Source organism: Arachis hypogaea, chromosome 16, assembly GCF_003086295.3.
Source record: "Arachis hypogaea cultivar Tifrunner chromosome 16, arahy.Tifrunner.gnm2.J5K5, whole genome shotgun sequence".
NCBI classification, from domain to species: Eukaryota; Viridiplantae; Streptophyta; class Magnoliopsida; order Fabales; family Fabaceae; genus Arachis; species Arachis hypogaea.
The window spans coordinates 135,542,011-135,562,547 of NC_092051.1; the positions used below are offsets into that span (position 1 = coordinate 135,542,011).

General features: G+C 32.6%; 1 protein-coding gene across 1 annotated transcript; it reads right to left on the reverse strand.

Annotated features, from left to right (window-relative positions):
- Positions 1–697: 697 nt before the first annotated feature.
- LOC112755148 (myb-related protein 315) lies at positions 698–2,938 on the reverse strand. Its single transcript, XM_025803064.3, has 3 exons — positions 2,655–2,938; positions 2,147–2,276; positions 698–1,472 (listed from the first exon to the last, which is right to left on the reverse strand). Exons 1-3 carry the CDS (start codon positions 2,785–2,787, stop codon positions 887–889), a joined length of 849 nt encoding a protein of 282 aa, XP_025658849.1. The 5' UTR covers positions 2,788–2,938; the 3' UTR covers positions 698–886.
- Between the last annotated feature and the right edge of the window lie 17,599 nt (positions 2,939–20,537).

Below are 20,537 nucleotides of genomic sequence, written 5' to 3' on the forward strand. Positions count from 1 at the left end.
TATGAGATTAATATGAGATTTTATCCCATAACTCACTTTTTTTTAATAGTTACATGCTGGCCAAAATTTGATAAAATTACTGTCTCTAGACTTTTTCATTTGTCACACATGTTTAATCAGTTATTACTTAAAGGAGGGCCTAACGAATTAAAATATGCTTAATTCGCATAGCGGACAGCAGAAAGAAACAGCTCGAGTTTCATTAGTAATAATTACCTCTTTGAAAGATAATATTTTTGCACATTTATTTCATGTCATCAATTTTTTTTTTTTCACACAACAATTATAATTGTAATACAAGTGAGACGCTCAATAATGATAGCATTGATGAGAAGTGTGACCACCCTTTGGTATAACAGATGTCAAAATGTTTAATAATAAAAAAAATTAATAATAAAAAATAACTATAATTTATTTTATTTAATAATTATTAATTATTATAATAATTAATGAATGTTAAATAAAGTAAATTTTAGTTATTTTTTATCTACTTAATATTATCGAACAAATATATTATTTCGATAATACAAGAAAAATAATAATAAAAAATCTATAATTTAATATTTATTATTTATTTATTACAGAAATAATTAATATAAATATAAAATAAGATAATCTTAAACAGAATATTTGAACTAATTTATTTTGTATTGTCTTGTAATTTTTTTATTATTATTAGTGATACTACAAGTTATTAATTTGGTTAAACAAAGATGCATTTACCAAAATGCAATTTGCATTTAATCTGAAACCATTATCCCATTAACAAAAGGAACAAATCAATGCAGAAAAAGCAAGAAAATGCAAGGATAGAAAGTTGGCAATATTCTTTACATACATGAATATTTCGTAACCCTCTTTTTGAGACCGAATAAAAAAGTAAAGGCTATTGAAGAAACAAATCTTGATCAATGGCATTGAAGCCATCCCATGAGAGAATTGAATCCATACTTTCAATCCATTGCTGTAACAGATTATCCTGATCATCATGGTCATTCTTGGATTCACCCTTAGAAAAGTGACTAGAATAGTTATTATCATCAATAGAAACAGAAGAAGAACTGCAGTGTGAACTAGTAGTAGTAGTGCTGGTGTTATTATTATTATTGATCTCTTGTTTCACCATCCATGATTCCAAGTCGAATTTTGAACACATCATGTCAAAATCGTTCAAAATCTCAGGATTATCATCACCCCAGCAATTCACCTTCTTTTCTTCTCTTTTCGTCTCCTCCTCCATGGATTTAATTTCTTCTTCTGCATTTTCTTGAGGCTTTTGTGAAATAGTTGTCTGTAAGTTGGTGTTGTTATTTTTGTCCTCATCGTCATCGGTTTGTTCTTTCTGTTCAATTTGCTTGTGTGTCACAGGGTCTAATCCAAGGAGCTTCAGCCTCTTCTTGATTCTTGTGTTCCAATGGTTCTTGATCTCGTTGTCTGTCCTCCCAGGAAAATGGGAAGCAATTTTAGACCACCTGATATATTGTTTTGAAATATTAGTAATTATCCAATAATAATTGTTAAGGAAAATATATTTGGAACCCTAAACATCCATAATTTATTGAATTTTTGTATAGATTTTATTTCAATACATAAATTTATTTTCAATGGTAAAAATAAGTTATTTGTATAAAATATTTATTGAAACATAAAATATGAATTTAATTTTGATATATTTATAATATAAGATATTTTATTTATCCAATTATCTAATTATATTTTTTATAATCATTCACACGATTATTAAAAAAATAATTATTTTTACTGACATGACGTTATGTAATTAAATGTACATGTAAACTATTTTCTCTAACAATATATTTAAATTAAAATTTATAAATATAAATTAAAAATGAGTTAAACTACACATGCATTTATAATATATACAAATATAATTTTTTCTGCGCACAACATTTTTTATTTACATTATTTATACTTTTCAATTTTATTGTTGTCAAATACACACTAATTTTATAATTTTCACTCAGCACTCATTTATTAATTAGGATTATACCTATTAATTATCATCTCATAGCAGAGGCTTCTTTATAATCTATTTACATAATTAACATTCCAAATTCATCCTTTTTCTTTTTTTTTTTTTTTTTGAAAACATATAATATAATTCAGAAACGGATAACGTATGTACCTGTTACCAAGACGTGAATGTAGTTGTATAATTTGATCCTCTTCCATTTCTGTGAAGCCACCTCTCTTAAGGTCAGGCCTCAGATAATTAATCCACCTCAATCTACAGCTCTTTCCACATCTTAGCAAACCTTCACCACCATGAAATAATAACATGCATCAAGTTAATTTATTTAGATGTGTTTAATTTTAGTGCACAAATTATGTAAAAAAATTTACACGTCAGACAATTAATCATATTCGTTTTTTAGGATAAACACAATAAAAATAAAAAAAATTAATTTTTTTGACGCGACGAATTGAAGATAAATAATTGAATATACGTGTACATTAAAATTAAATTTCAATTGTCAATGAGTTATAACTCAAATGGCATAGTCTTTCCATACTCAATTAAGAGGTTGTGAGCTCGAATCTCCTATCTTTGGTAAAAAAAAAAAATTAAATTCCAATTAGATATCCTTTAATAATTTCAATGCAAATTTAAAATAGATAACTTTAGTGTGTACCTGCAAGCTTGGGAACCATTCTCCAGCAAAGGATGCCATTGTTGAGGATAAAGTTCATGAGCTTGTGATCTTCTTCAATAGTCCATGGACCTCTCTTTAAACCAACCTTTTCACAACAAGGTTGTCTTCCCATTATTATTTAATTTTTGCCAAGAGAAATAATAGTCAAGACCCAAAGATATATATCACTTGATGATGATGATGAGAGAACTAGCTAGCTTGTAGCAATTGCAAATCAAAGAAATGAAGTGAGAGAACTTATAAAAGGTGCTCAAGATTGAAGCAAAGATGCTGCCAGTTCATTCACACATTTAAAAAAGACTAGGGTGTCTTTTGAGAGGGGATACAAATGATTGCTGGGAAAAGCACTTTGAGTTGAAAGCTATGAAAATTGAAAGCGTGGGAGGGTTGTTACTTATTAATTATTATTATAAAGTGGTGGTCACCCCATTCATCACCACCTTTGTTGAGACAAATACAAAGAGTTATGATTGTTTGACATCATTGTTTTGGTAAACTATATTAATGAAGTTAATTAATTTAGTGATACCAATATATTATACACGTCACCGACCTTTATTTCAATTTGTTATATCTATGTATATTAACTTACTCAATAAAAAAATAACATAATATTTTTGAGAAAATATTAGGATATTAATATTTTAAATTAGTGTAAAAATAAAGTTAATTAGTGTTGTTTTAAATATAAAATAAAAATTAAAAAAAGTGTTGGCCACCTAAAATTTATTACTCATAAAATATAGGAATACTAAACACATTATAAATTAAATATTAGGAAAAAATAGTAAAAGAAAAAAAAAAAAGAAAAGTATATGTGATCACATTTTATTCAAGGTACCCCTCCATCATATATCAAGTCTATGTATAATGAGTCCCAATTCAACCACACCTAATTAAAGAGAAATATTAAAGAAAAAGGAGTTTCCATTTAAATAAAAAGAAAGTTAACGAAAATTAAAGGACCAAAATATGATAGAATCTTGGCGTTGACAAATTATAATGTTTGGTACAATAAATCTCCTATTTTTTTGTAATTTACTACCAGTCCAAGTGAGTTGCAACCTCCATAAAAAGAATAAAAGAGTTTGATGGGATTCCATGGAAGCATGGACCCAAAGAGGCTGGCCTGCTTTGTCGTTGCAGTCAACTCATCATTTTAATCTTTGAGTAGAAGATGCCTTTCCCATAAGTGCCCAATTTACAGGAAATTCCACCGGTGGATATATTCACTTGGGAAAATTGATGAATTTGATGATGAATTAGGTAAGATGTGGTGGTTAATATATACGACACATCAAAACTATAATTGTTAATCAGTTTTTAATATTGAACGTGGGAAAAGGATATGGAAATTAAAACAATTTTATTAGATAATCAATAAAGATATACTTAATAAATAAGTCAATAAATATTTTTAAATTATATTTTATACTAATTAAATATTATTAATTAATAATTATTAATTTTATAAAAATATAAAATTAATAATTATTTAAAATTAATTAAATAAAAATTATTTACCTATACTTTTCTAAATTAAAATATTGGGATAATAAACCAAGTTTTATGTTACAGCACTAAAAGTTACGCAAATTAATTTTATTAGGGAGGAAACGTTAGTGTAGGACACGGATATGGAGAGCAGGAAAGTTTTACCGGACTGTGGTGTCAAGAAGACACTAATCGAATCGTGCGAGTTGTTGAAGGGAATTCGGACCCTTCGATTTTCTGGTCCAAAAGCGGACCATCCAATTTGCCCTTCCCCAAGCCACGTGTCGTTGAATGGATGCTCCCCACAGACGGTGCCCCTTTAACACTACCAAACCGAGTCATTGCATGCGTACCAGGGAATTCACTTTCCCGCCTTCCTTCCCCACCCAGCATACAGAACTTCATCTTCTTCCTCCCTCAATGTTTTGAGTTTCTGCTGTTTGAGGAAAAAAAAATCTAAAATGTCAAGAAAATCAAAACCTAGAAATGTTGATCGTCCGGAATTTCACATTGTAAAATATCTGAGCTATTCTGATTATGTAAGTTTTTTTGTTAAATCCTTTTTATGTTTTCATAATTATATTTTTTATTTTTAGAAATTTAATTATATTTATGGTTGTTAGGAGTTGATTTGAAGAACATATATATGAATTAGTATATAATTTTATTGATAGAAATTTAAAAATAAATGTTTAAATAAGGTGTAAATGTAGTTTGTTCTTGTTTAGAGTTGTTTGTAATATAATAGATTATTAAAAAAATATTAGTTTTTAGAAATTTTTGGAATAATATTAGAAGTTATGGTTAATTGTAGAAATTTAGGAATATATGTTTAAATAATAGTTAGAAATATATATGTTTAAATGTAGTTAATTGTTATTTAGATTCTTTTTTAATAACAGATTAGAAGTAAAAAAAATTAATATTAGAATTTTTTGTAATAATATTAGAAATTATAGTTAAGTGGTTAACTATTCTAATTAAATTTAAAAATTTAGAAATATGTATTTAAATAATAGTTAGATAAGTGGGTTTAAATATAATTAATTCTTGTTTAGAATTTTTTTTTTCAAATATGAATAATTCAGTATTAAATATGACTTGTTTATAAATTTTTGTAATAATATTTGAAATTAGCGTTAACTAGTTAACTGTTATGTTTAATTTTAAGAATTTATGGTTATATGTTTAACTAATGGTTAGCAACATATTTGTTTAAAAATAAGTGATTGTTGTTTAGACTTTTTTTCAATATAATAGATTAGTATTAAAAATGACTTGTTTATAATTTTTTATAATAATTTTAGAAATAATAATTAATTAGTTAACTGTTATAATTAATTCTAAAAATTCTAATTTTAGGATACTTTCGGTGTATATTTTTTTTGGAACAATGTTAATAATTTCAAATAGTAAATTAGGATCTGTAAAGTATAATTTATTGCGATTTTGGTAGAATAACTTGTTTCCTGTTAGCCTTTTAATGTACAGAAGTATGTTATTTTAGTTGAGGTTTTATTATTATTAGTTTATTACATTGGAACATTATTAGTTAGATAGAAAGTGAAAGTATGTATTAGTGACTATTATCTGCAGTAAGTTAGATATAGGCTCTATGTACATTAATTAAAATTAGAGATGAAAATGTCATTACTTAGTAAATCAGATTCAATATAATTATATGTTTTAATTAGATTTTTAAAATTATGTATGATAGTTGTGTAATTTGAATTGTGCTTTTGCTATGCTTTTGTAGGCTTTACGGATGATGACATGTGATCATCCTGTCCCTCCGGATCGGTACAATGAGAGAGTGGAGGAGCATTTACGATCAACTGGGTTTTACCATGTTAGTCAGATTGGAGTAGTTTAATGTCAGAAAGCACTGGTAAATGCTTTAGTGGAAAGGTGGCACCCGGACACACATACCTTTCACCTTCCGGTTGGTGAATGTGCCGTGACACTGGAAGACGTGGCTATGATCTTTGGTCTTCCGACCGACGGCCTTCCAGTGACAGGGATGACTTTGAGTAGTTTTGAAGCCTTAGAGGTGGAGTGTCTGCACCAATTTGGGGTCACACCGAGAAAATCGGATTGTCGAGGAAGCGGCATAAAACTGACGTGGCTACGGGATGTAAAAGAACGGTTACAGTTGACTGATGAAAACAGTATACAGGTGTACGTTAAGTGCCACATCATGTTGTTGATCGGTACGATCTTGTTTGGAGACAAGTCTGGGGCATCTGTCCACTGGAAGTATCTGCCTCTGCTGAGTGATTTTGCTAGTATTGGACAGTACAGTTGGGGATCAGCATGCCTAGCACACCTGTACAGGAGTTTATGCAGGGCATCACGTTTTGAATGTAAGGAAATCGATGGGCCGCTAACACTTCTACTGTGCTGGGCATGGATTTGCCTACCATATCTAGCCCCGGTTCCTAGGGAACCCCGCAGTTTTTCGCTTGCAAACAAGTAACATTATCTTACATTTACCTAGTATCTTCATATTTAGAATCCAATTGTGTTAATGAGATGTGTTACATTAGGTGGCGTAACTGGGAGCGTGGATACCGAGTCTATAGATATCTTAAGCTTGTTCATTTTAGGAAGGCCTTGGATGATCTTCAGGAAGGCCAGGTGTGTTTGCATTAACATTGTATTTGGGTCAGGTCTAGTGATTTAGTTATTTTGATTTTAATTATTTGCTTGCTTTACTGTTACCAGTTTTTTTGGGTTGCATATTCTGTTGATCGTGTTGATCCGGACATAATTCCTGCTGACATCTACATGCACTCGGTGATTTGGAGTGCAATGGTGCCACTGGTATCTTTTGAGTGTATTGAATGGCATGCTACCAACAGGTTTAGACGACAGTTCGGTTTCGTTCAGGGATTTCCTCATCAGGAATGAAATCTAGACCGCGCACACGGAGAAGTCTTAACTGGTCCTAAGAATCTGAACTGGGCCACAGCCACGACTCATTCATTTTGGGTGATGCAGTGGACAAACAGGTATAATCACGTTCTTACTGAGGAACCCATGGCTCCGCAGCAGCCATTAGATACTTATATGTACTAGTACCGTTCAAATTATGGCGATCACTTGAACTTGTGGGATCTTGCGGTCCAAGAGGATCTTGCGGGTGACCAGGTTATGGATGATGATAATGAAGAGCAAGAGCCACAGTCACCGCTGCCTCCACCGCCATCTCCACCTCCACCTCTGCCTCCACCGCCAGAAGAACAACGTCATTCCACAGGCCAATATGTACCTCAGACACAGTTTCCTACGTCGTTCCCGATACATCAGCAGCATTGGGCTATGCCACAGTTTGGCTCATGAGACGGAGGTTCTTTTAGCCAGTTGCTTGGGTTCATGGCCTCAGATGCTGGCCAAGCACAACATGGCCAGCAGGCCGACTTCATGGTGGGTAGGCATTCGTTTGACGCGAGGTATCCATTTCTCACCTACTCGGGTGCTTCTGGAGGATTTATATTTGGTGATTCTAGTCGGAGTGACGGTGGTCGAGGAGTTCTGAATAGTCAAAACCCAAACCGTGTTTCAATGACTCTGATTGAAGAAAATGTTAAGACATTTGAGCATGAGACTGATGAGTACTTAGTGGATGAGCCGGATGACGAGCAAGACGAGAAGGATGGGGACGGGGACACGGAGGAGGAAGAAGACGAGGACATGGACCAGGATGAAGAATCCCGTAATGACACAGGTTCAATATTGCTTTACTTCTTCAGTCAATTGATGTTATCATAGTATCGTTTGTATTGTTGGGTAGGAATGATTAGATTATTTACTTGTTTGGTCAATTGATGATATTATATTCATGAATGTTATGTTGGTTAAGGTTGATTATACTATATACTTGTTTGGTCAATTGATGATATTATATTCATGTATGTTATGTTGATTAATGTTGATTATACTATATACTTGCTTGGTCTGATTGCATTATATACAGGTGACAAAAGTACTCCAGATGAGACAGGGAAAGGATACAATCTCAGGATTTATCCACCGCGTCATAGCGCGAGTCGATACACGCCGTCCGTGTTCAAAAAGGCCGCGAAGAAATGCAAGAACCTTGTGAAGTTTGGAAAGTGGACAGCGAGGAAGTAGTTGTGGTGTAGTTCGTTTTCTCTATGTATCAGTTATCTTTCGTCAAGTATACTTTACCTATTTATGTATGACTAAACTTTCCTAAGTACCAACTAAGTATTGTATGTTTCATTTGAATTTCCTAAATTTCATTAAACAATTATATGTATGATGACTACGCATGTGAATCTTTACTTGGACATAGGTTACAATGGTTCAATTATCATAAAGTACGTTGACACAGGTTACAATGATTCAATTATCATGAAGTACATTGACACAGGTTACAATGATTCAATTCTCATAAGGTACATTGACACAGGTTACTAAGAAAAAATTATCATAAGGTACATGTACATAAGTTACATTTTTCCAAATATCATATCAATCTACTACGTATTATGGTCAGTACCTGGACCACCTCCCTGACGGCATCTACTACGACTGTGTCCCTCAGCCCCACATTGCCTACATCGCCTCGGACGACGTAACATCTGTGTGTCCATCTCATTCAAGAAGCGCGTCATCCTGGGGCGACCTTTGGAAACGCGTCTCAGATACGGATTCGGTTCGAATCGAGGACCATTATAAGAAGGCCACCTAGTAGGATTCTCGAGTGGCCTAAACCTAGCCTGATAAACGTGTCTAATTTGGTCCATCTTAAAGACGTCATGCACATACACCTGCCAATCTAGTCGTTAATTTGCACAACATGCAAACACATGCCGGCAAGAAATCCGGTCCACTTGGAACTCACCACAGTCACATCATTGACGACAGAGGTCAACAGCATACTCCACTCCACTTGGCATCTCGCGCACTTCAAAGACCTCATTCTGCCTGTCGAAGCAATTAACCTGAATGTTTCCTGATGCAAGCTGATTTGCATGAATTTTGGAGGTTACATGCTCAGAAAAAACATGGCCAGCATTGATCCGAGCCTCCGCCTCGGCTCTTTTCCATGTGAACCCTCATTAAGTCTGTAGAATGTTGCTTTCACAAGTGCAGTGATGGGGAGAATGCGTGTACCTTTCAAGACTGAGTTGATGCATTCCACTAGATTAGTCGTCATGTGACCCCATCGGTAACCACCGTCGAATGCCAACGCATACTGTTCACGGGGTATACGATCTAACCAGTTAGTGTACGCCTCGCCCCGCTCTCTTAAACGCTAGTAACTCACTTCATACTCGTGAACCGTCCTCGAATATCCTGCACAATATCAGATACCAGACAAAAAATAAGGTTCACGAGATTTAAATTAATCGCAGCTATGTTAATAACAAACTTTAAAGAACTTAACGTTACCTATATTGACGACAAGCTTTTGAAGGTATGGTGCCTTGAATTTCCTCAAAAAGTTCGACTCTATGTGCCTGATGCAAAACATGTGAAAAGCTCTAGGAGGTGACCAAGCTCCGTTACTGCGTTCCACAGCCGCATTTATGGACTCATGTCGGTTCGATATAAGTCCGACACCATCCCGAGTCACAACATGTTGACGCAGGTTACTAAGAAAAAAGAGCCACGCATCAGAAGTCTCTCCCTCGACAATAGTAAATGCAATCGGGACGATACTGTTGTTACCATCCTGAGAAACGGCCACTAACAAGCAACCCTTATACTTTCCGTACAAGTGAGTCCGTTCACCTGGACAACTGGCTTACAATGTCTGAATGCTCTAATGCAGGGATAATAGCTCCAGAAGACTCGATGCAATACCCGGATATCAGTTACCAAGTCATCCCCTTGATATGCAGCCACAGTCTCAAAATGTACGACAGCTAATGGCTCCTTATGACACATGGCCTCGAACCATATGGGCAACGCTTCGTACGATGCTTCTCAACCTCCAAATATTTTCTCAATTGACTTTTGCTTAGCCAACCAAGCTTTCCGATAACTGACGGTGTAGTTGAACTTCAACAGCACTTCAGCAATAATTGATTTTATCTTTAATGAGGGGTCAGCCTCAACCAACGGCTTTATGGCTTCTGCAATTGTATTTGAATCCAGCTTCGAATGATCCTGATAAATGGTTGCTCTTGTACAAGTGTGACTGCCGTTGTACCTCCTAATAACCTAACAGTACTTTCTGCTGATCATGCTAACTCTGATAAGCCAATCACACCCTGACCCGTACTGTGTACACTTCGCATAAAATGTCAACGGCTCTGACTCGTACACACGGTAGTCTACACTTCTTCGGAGGGTATATTCCTTCATTGCCTTAATAACAGCTTCCCTAGAACTGAATTCCATCCACACGGCGAATTCACCATCTGCGACAAAAGGAACTTCTACCAGGACGGCAGACATACCATAAGTATCAAATAAACGATTGTGTAATGACCAAAATTAAAAGTAAATCAGTACTGACAACATCAACAATGATATAAATAAGCTTTACATTACGTTATTATCTCAATCTCAATAAAATAAAAACACAAACACCTTAATACATACTGTTAATTAATACAAATTATCTAAATAACTTAAAATATATACTAATCGCCTAAAAAACTAAAAATAAATACTATAACAAATACTCATTAATAAACCCTAATTAACTAAATAACTAAATAAATACAAATTAACTAAATCACTAAAAATAAATAGTAATCGACTAAATAACTAAAGATAAATACTATCACAAATACTAATGAATAAACCCTAATTAATTAAATAACTAAATTAATACAAATTAACTAAATAACTAAAAATAAATACCAATACCCTAAATAACTTCATAAATACCATAATAAATACTTATTAATAAATCCTAATTAACTAAATAACTAAATAAATATAATTTAACTAAATAACTAAAAATAAATACCAATCACCTAAATAATTTCATAAATACTATAATAAATACTTATTAATAAATCCTAATTAACTAAATAACTAAATAAATACATATTAACTAAATAACTAAAAATAAATACCAATCGCCTAAATAACTTCATAAATACTATAATAAATACTTATTAATAAATCCTAATTAACTAAATAACTACATAATTACTGGTTAATAAATACTAATTATTTCAAAATATTTTTATCTTAAACTTCACTAGATAAACTCTTTTACAAATAATAGATTGAGTACCTGCACTCATATAGCCCGGAAACTCTGGAGCATGCATAGCTTCCAAATCCAAAACTCGTATGAAAGATGGCTCCTCAAATGGCACCTCGTTCGCGAGTGCATTTGCTACGTCTGTCACATTCGGAGCCACAGTGTCGTCACCTTACTCTTCATCTCCGTCTGGACCAACAACTTCGTAATTACTTTCGAACTCTTCCTCACTCTCACTATTGTAGTCTTCTCGTAAAATATTTCGGTCGGCCTCAGATTGTTCGAATTCAATGTACAACTCGATGAACGAGATTTGAGCACGACTTTCAATATACATTGAAAACATCTCTTGCATGCTTGCTTCGTCCGTTACATATTTGGTCTGAAATTGAACAAATTCACCAAATACTGGTACATGATATCTGTATAAAATACATGATATTTTTCTTGACATCTCCGAATCTATCTTCTCACAAATCACGCCTTTAAGCTCTTCAAATGAAATTGTGAAGGGAATAACAACATCTAAAGGATCTTCACAAACAAATTTTACTCCTTCAGGCGTCTACAACAAAATCTGATCAAAATAATACACTTTCAAAAGGACTCTATCATCCATTCCTCTCACTCACTTAAACAAAAATAGAAACTTTACCATAAATTTTTTTCCCAACCCAAGTAAACACACACCAGACCCAGAGAAAGAAGAAGAGAAGTCGAACAAGATGAAGAAACTTGGATCTGGTCGGCTGTCTACGGTTTGCATACCTTCACAAGTATATATACACACATAAGTCAGACCAACCGAGTTGTGTAACCTAATTCAAAAATATTATATAATAATGAAAACGGACCGTCCGATTTTATTTACCGTAAATTAAAAAAATATTTCTCATGCACAACTCTGACCCAGCAACTAGTAGAAACAAATTTAAAAAAAAACAACGAAGAAAACGGACCATCCGATTTGATCACGAAGATATCGCACGGTCCGATTTCGTTTATGTGAATTTCATATCCTACAAGCAAAACGGACCCTCCGATTTGCTTACAAAATTTTCAAAACAAAGAACTCGGAGGGTCCGATTTCTTCCTACCAAATTTGAGCCAAAAGTTGTCCCACAATTCAGTGTAGCACCCCCAACTTCTATAACCCGGCACAACACCTTCACCTCCTCCTTAACCAAAAAAATCAGCCTAAAAGTTAAGGTGGGGAGAGAGACTTGCGTTGTTTCCTTGATTCTGAAAAGAAAAAGTAATTATAACGTATAATCAGTTGACGGACTTAAAAAATTTTTGTTTAGTGAACAAAGTATACATAATATAACAATAATTTTTATAATTAAAATCTATTATTATAAATCATAATTAATTTTAGAATTATTTAATTAATAAAATAAAATACTAAAATAATAATTTAAATAATAATATATAATTTAAATTCTATTATTTTAGATTTTATATTTTAAAAAGATTAAATTTATAAATAATTTTTTATTGTTAATATAATTAAATATTTATCTTTTTGTATATATTACTAAAATATTATTTAAAAATTCATCTTCTATATATACGATTAGAAACTGACTCTTTATTATATTTATAGTTGAGAAAATTCTTTCAATTGATATCATTGTTAAAAAAATAAATTTATAATATGTAATAGTGATATTCTTTTAAAATTTTCTTCTAATACTAAGAAAATATATTTAGAAACCTAAATTAATTTATTAATAAATATAACATTATTTAATTATTTTTTACTAAATATTTAAAATTAAATTTTATATATTTATAAATGATTAAATCAAATACAACATACTAATTCAAAAACATTGTAGACTTGTAGTTGTGGAGAGTTCAATAATATTATGTTCTTATGGTTATGGGGTCAAATTTATTTGTATAGTAAGAACAAATAAAATTTATTACTAAATATTATTTAAAAATTTTCTAAAATTTAATGGGAGCACTGATGCATGAGCATCTTAAGTATTTTTTTATTAGCATTTTTTATAAAAAAAATTATGACTTTTGTTTGGTAATTATATAATTTTTAAGGCTATTTTATTAGTATTTTGATTTTCTTGGTTTCATGATTCTCGTAGAAAAATGTTAAAAAAAAGAGAAGAAAAAGCACATGGAGGAACCAAAAATTGAAGACAAGTGCAAAGAAAATTCGTGAAAGTTGTCAACTCTGACCTCCTCACACTCCAACGAGCATAACTTAAGATGTAGAGATCCAAATAACGTGATTCTAGTAGCATTAAAAAACTAACTTCCAGAACTTTCCAACGATATATAATAATTTATGCTTGCTCTCTCGCATAACGGCGCTAAACTCCCTGATATTAGCGTCCAGCGCCAAACTAGAGGTGTTCAAAAAATAACCAAAATATTGTTAACCGGTTAAAAAACCATAACCACATTTTGGTTAACCAGTTTAATAAAACAATTTAAAAACCATATCCATATTTTTTAGAATTGGTTAACCAAAACCAAATTAAAAAAACTGATTTTTAACCGGTTAACCAAATTAAAACTAAAACCTAAATCAAAACCTAATTTCAAATTCACTCTTCGTCTTCGATACTTCGACAAAACCCAATTCTCCAGTCCGCCGCCGTCAACAGTTCTCCTCCTCCGCCTCTCGCCGGAGCTCGCTGGTGGCTCGTCGAACCTTTACCTCTTCGAGTCTTCACTTTGATTTGCGACTCTATCTCTCTACCTCGACCTCCCATTCGCGACTCTGTCTTCACTTTGATTCGCCTGAGTAACTCTCTTTTTCGGTTCTCTTCTTCTTTCGTCGGTGGCTCGCCGGAGTTCATCAATTGAGGTAAACCCCCTCCTTGCCCTTGGTTCTGAGTTCTGAGTTGGATTTGTTATCTGAGTTTTTTCTATTTTGTTGATTTGTTCTGTTTTGTTTCTTCATTAGTATACTTCTGACTTCTTCATTTTAATGGATTGAAAATGTGCAGATTTTAAATCTCTCACTATTGAACTCTTCATTTCAATGGATCCTACTGTAAGTTTCTTCTTCATTGTGGTTCACTTTTTGATTTGTTAAAACTTAATTAATTTGTATGAATTGAATGGAGAATTGTTGTTCTAATTATCTGTCTCATTGAATGGAGAATTGTTGTTCTGGATGCTGCATTATGCTGTGTTTCTGCACCATTAAACTATAAATTGAATGAAGAATTGTTGTTCTAATTATATGTCTCATCATGCATTATTCACTCTATTGCAACTTTACAGCTGCAAATTTCTTCGCTGGGCAACAATTTTTATTCTAATCTTAGAAGCATAATAACTAAACTTTTAGCATTCATTTCACAGAACCTGGAATATAATGGTCTTTTCTAATAACAAAAAAAATATTGTATAGAAAGTAGAACTAATGAACTCAAGTTCTTTCAGATATACTAATTTCTTAATCTAAAGTTAATTAGCTCAAAATTCCAACAAAGTTTCCATCAGCTTGTATAAAAAATAATTTGTGATCAGGTTAAGATTTTCATTACTAAATTTTCATCATTTTAGTTTGATGGGAGACTTTGACACCTTTTGCTAGTATTCTAGAAAGTTGAATTCCTGCTAGGTATGATAAGCTACACTTCTATTCATGGGGAAAACACTTGATATGCTTTCATTTTTTATTCATTCCTTTTAATATGCTTTCATTTTTAAATATAAATAGGTATTAATCCTTATTGATTAGGTCAGCTATTAGAACATGATTAGGTCAGCTATTAGATTTTAATCCTTATAGGAACAATACAGGTTGCTTCTATTTTGCTTAATAATGATATACTTTGGATGTGCTTCTAGCAATTATTTTAGGAAGGATCAGTATTTGTATGCTTAAATCAGTTACTTTGTTGTAATTAAAAGTTCTAATACAAAGTGAAGATAAAACAATTTTCTATTCTTTTATCTTTTTTTTATGCGATCATTCCCAATAATTAGTTATATATAAAATCTATCGAAAGCAAAAGCAAGTAATTTTGGTTCCAGACCTCTGTTTTGACTGTTGTTAAACTCTATATTTATATTTAATTGTGTTGGTTCTGTTTTATCTATGGAAAAAAGGCAACAGAGAATGCATTTTTATTCATTTTTCAAATTATTTTTCAAATTATTTTAAAATTTATAATTATAGTTTTTTTTGTGTGCATATTTAATTTTATCAGAGGACATTACTTGTTCAGTGGGTCCAGGTTCAATTGCGCTTGAGGATGACTAGAAAGTCTTGATTGTTTGTTTTATAAGTGGTGAAGAGGTTAGACTTACTAAGTTAATTGTTGATGGTGGTAGCTTTCCCTAGATAAGAATTTTGGGTTCTTCTCTTTGATGCTCATTCTTTGCTGCTTCTTTTAGTCTTGCAATATATGATAATCTTGTCAAAAATTTATGTCCACTAATCTATGATGTTATACACCTTATCTTGTCCACATTTCTAGCTGTAATTCCTGAATTTAGGTATTGTTTGCATTTTTCTTTGTGTATGCACTTTGTGCAAGTTGACCCAGAAATGATTCTCATCATTAATCATGACAGATTAAACAGGGAATGCTCTTGAGACCATTCTTTTTCTTTTATCACCCTATTAGCCTGTTTTACCAACTATTTTTCTACCCAATATTTAATGTTTCACTTCCATTATCTTTAGTAGGTGTATGTGATAAGTATTGCCACCAAAAGTTTAGAAAAGTAATTATAATTTATAATGGAAGGAATTTTATTATTTACAAATGTTATTTGTATTATTTAGAAAGAAAAAAAAATAATTTTTAGATTAAAAAAAACAATTTAAAAGAAAAAAGGTAAAAAATTTGGGTTTTTATATGTAAAAAAATTTTTAGTATAAAAACCAATTTTTTAGTGTAAAAATTGGTTTTTTGATATATAAAACCGGTTTTCAGTGTTAAAACCAATTTTTTGATATAAAAATCGGTTTTTTATATAAAAACCGGTTTTTTGTATAAAACCGGTTTTTCTATATAAAAATTGGTTTTCCTATATAAAAACCGGTTATTTTTTCAAAACCAGTTTTTATTTTAATAACTGATTAAAAACCGATTTTGAATTTTACTAACCGGTTAATAATCGGTTTTATCATATGAAATCAATTTGGTTAATTCACTACTACTATATTTTTGGTTAACCAAAAAACTGGTTTGGTTTTTGGATTAACCAAACCATGAACACCCCTACGCCAAACTGCATCTAACATTGCAATTCTTCTTAGGAGACTTGTGGCTATATGGGAAAGAATTGCATCAGAAGTGGCGTTTAGCGCAAAAATTGCATAGAAGTGGCGTTTAGTGCCACTTTCCAACCCAAGCCCATAAATTGTTGATTTTAAAGCGTCGTTTTGGCCTCTCTCAGGAGAAACTTTCTCTTTCGTCTTTCATTCTTTTTAGTTTTAGGTTTTACACATTAAATTTAGGATTTCAATTTTTTGCACTATGGGAAACTAAACTTCCATTGTTAACGTAACACACTACCACACTTAATTTTACGCTTAAGACGTAGAACAGAGGTGGTGTGGTATTACAACCTCTAAAATAAAATGTGTACATATAATAACAGAAGGATTATAATATACTAGGAGCCTTGAAGAATAGAGGAAATAAAATTCGCGAAATAAAAGCGCAATGCTTAAGTAACGTGTTATCCTGCATACTAAGAAAGCTATAGCTGTTAAGTATAGAGTAACCAAAATAAGGAACAGAGGGTCAAAGATACAAAGTAACAAGCTCCTAACTCAGTCCGCGAAGTCAAGACTGGCCGGAGAAGACACACACACACACACACACACACACACACACACACACACACACACACACACACACACACACATATATATATATACATATCCAAAACCCAAATGTACATAAAAAAAATCATGTCCCTCCATAAACCTCTAAGAGGATCAAAAAGAATAAGTTATGCGGAGAGGAAGCTAAGTACAAATATATATACATCACTGTACAACAAAATAACCCAGTAACTATTTCGCTTCAGGAGTCCAGACGCCTAACGAGATGCCTTTCGACTTGCATCTGAAAAATAACAACATAGTATGGGGTGAGAACCAGAGGTTCTCAGTATGATAAAGGTGTCACACACATAATATATAAGGTCTTGGGAATGCCAGAGGCAGTCCTAGAACGTCGACACTCAGATTTTAGAGCTTAAAGTATTAAACAGAAACCATAAAAGGTGGTTTTCTAAGAGTATCTAAGCCTAACTTAACTTAATCTTAAGTCTAAGTCCCATATTGCCATTCCTCCATATCTCCATCTCCGTCAGCATATCACAGTCAAATAAACAGATAAAGGAAAGCACAAAAAGGGTACAAATACTGCAGGTAACAAATATACATTTAACATGGCAAGTTCACTTAGGCACACCCAGTTAATGCACAAACAAGTAATTCAAGAAGTATGCATATGATGCAAGCCTTTTCTATGGCTGATGAGGCTCATCTATTGGTTATCCAGCCAATCCGACAAGTCCGAAAACCTTAGACTGTCCCTCGACGTGCATCCCCAAGAGTCTATGCATAGCTTTTTCTCAAATAATCAATATTGCTCAATGGGGGTTAACATTTCCGGAAATTTATAAGTGCCCGGTCACCCTTACGTCGTAGGGTCAACAGAGTATCGAGTTTTCAACCTGGTACACGTGGTGGCAAGCCACGGTACTTTATCCAGAGAATTTCGTATCTCAGATCGTTTAATCATTCAAGCCAAGTATCATACATGATTATTGGTAACATTTAATAGTCAATTCATCACTTTTCAGCTTTACTTCATCTCCAAGTTATCCCCACTTTCTAACTTCATCTGAATATCAGGTTTAATACTATTATTAATGACTAAAGGAACAAAAATAGAGGTTTAGAGATTTGAAATACAGTTTAAAACGTTGGAAACCATGTTTGCTGAAATAGGGGCCACGCGTACGCGTAGATATGCTTGATAGCTCCTTACGCGTACGCATAGGGCTAGACATGTACGCATCACCAAAATTTCATGTCATGCGTACGTGTGGGTGCACGTTCTTTAAAAAAAAGAATCAGTAGCATAGCTGCAGAATGGTAGTAAAAGACAGTTTTTAAGTACAATTTTCCAACAACCATAACTTCTTCAATTTAAAATATTTTTCTCCCGTTCTTTGAATGCCATAAACTTCACGAACCCAATTTTTACTTTAAAACAATTTGGGAGAAAATTGAGGATCCGAAAGCCAAGTTATGCCTCGCCGAAGTTTGGCCAAAAACTAACTTTTGTAAACCCACAAAACCTCTTTCCCATTCAACACAATTTCCATGTTACCAATACAATAACCTGCACATGCTAACTCCAAAAGTCCTTCTTTCTCAACACAACATCCACCATGAGAATCACACTTCATACCAACAATAATTACACATACACATGCCTAATCCACCAACCACAATTACATGTACACATGCCAAATCCCATGACCAAACCATAGCTCATAAATCACATACTTGCATTCTCAAATCAATGATTAACAATTTACCAATCCTTCAACTATTCAGTAGCATATCAATCCACATTTAAAAAACAAGATACTAATCCACAATGTATACATACGTTCCAACTTATCCTATGATCATCTAGCCTAAGTTTTCACAGAACATTATATATTAAATGCAAGAAACCTAAACCATACCTTGGCCGATTTCCACGTAGCGACCAAAGCAATTTAATTAAAACCAAGACAGCCCCTCAAAAGCTCAATAAACTCTAGGCTCAGCTTCCTCCAAGTTTCAATATTCACAATTTCAAGCTCCAATTATTTATTCACAACCTAATACACATTTATAACACATATATACCCAATTTAATACCCAAAACATAAATTCAGCAAAATTAAAATGGAATTATGATACCCTCACCTTACCCAAGCTTCACATAAGTAAGAGTAAACGTTTTCCTCAAGCTAATTGGATCCTAAAACATTAAAGAGTAAAGAAATTCAATATCTCCACTTAATTTTCTAAAATTGGGGAAAGAAGTGGCTGAGAACAATAAAGCGAGTTACGTATAAAATTGTTCTGGTAAAAATGTAGAGCTCGACGCGGTGGACGCGTGGTCACAAACGGTGCGGCGATCGGAGTTCAGACGAAGGAGCTACGGCAAATTGAATTTTGCCGTAAGGGTTCGGCGTTTCTTTTCTCCCCCTGGAGCTTCAGCGTCGTTCAGCTGAAATGAGGAAGAGAAGGGCATTGGGCTCATTTAAAAGGCTGGCCCGGTTGGGCCCACGGCTCGATTTGGGTCCGGTTCAACCAGTTCGATCCGCTTGGTCTAATCTTGGACCGATTTTTTTGAAATTAGTGTCAAAATTCTCGTTTCGATGAGCTCTATCCTAATTTAATATTATATTCGCATTTCTAATCTTCTTTATTAAAAACTAATTTATCGACTAATTATTTACTAATTTAACAGGGTTTACAGTTAAGATTAGGAGCTCTATTTATTTTGATGGATTAGTATTATTATTCTTTTATTTTGATTAATGCATTGATTTTTATTCAAGAATTGGTTTCATTTTTCATCCTAAGGATTAGAGTATATTGAAAAATAACCTTAATCTAAATTGAATCCCTTTGAATATTGAAAAAGTTAAATCATTTGAATTAGGCTTGAAATCTTTTTCTCATAATTTTTTAATTATCTAGATTTAATATGATACATGACATATCATCGGATTATTTTTGGATTCTTAAGAATTGTGTGGTCTTTAAACCAGAGTTCGTACTCAACATTTTAGCATAATTAATTGATCAAGGAATTGACAGTTGATTAGATTAGAAGAAATTGAATTGCTAAGGAATTGGAATTCAATTACTTAGGGTTTGTCATGAATTAAATCCTTCCATAATCAAGGTAGATGACAATAATTGTTGGTTCTAAAATTTAAATATCTTTGATACCTTAATTATTTTTATCATATTTCTTACCCAATTTTAGTTTGTTCTTGTTTAATTTTCTACTTTCATGTTATTTACTATTGAAACTCTTATTTTTTATTGTCTAACTAGAATAATTAATTGACCATGCATTGTTTGCTTAATCCGATAATTCTCATGAAAACGATAACCCACTCTCGTGGTATTACTTGATACGATTTGG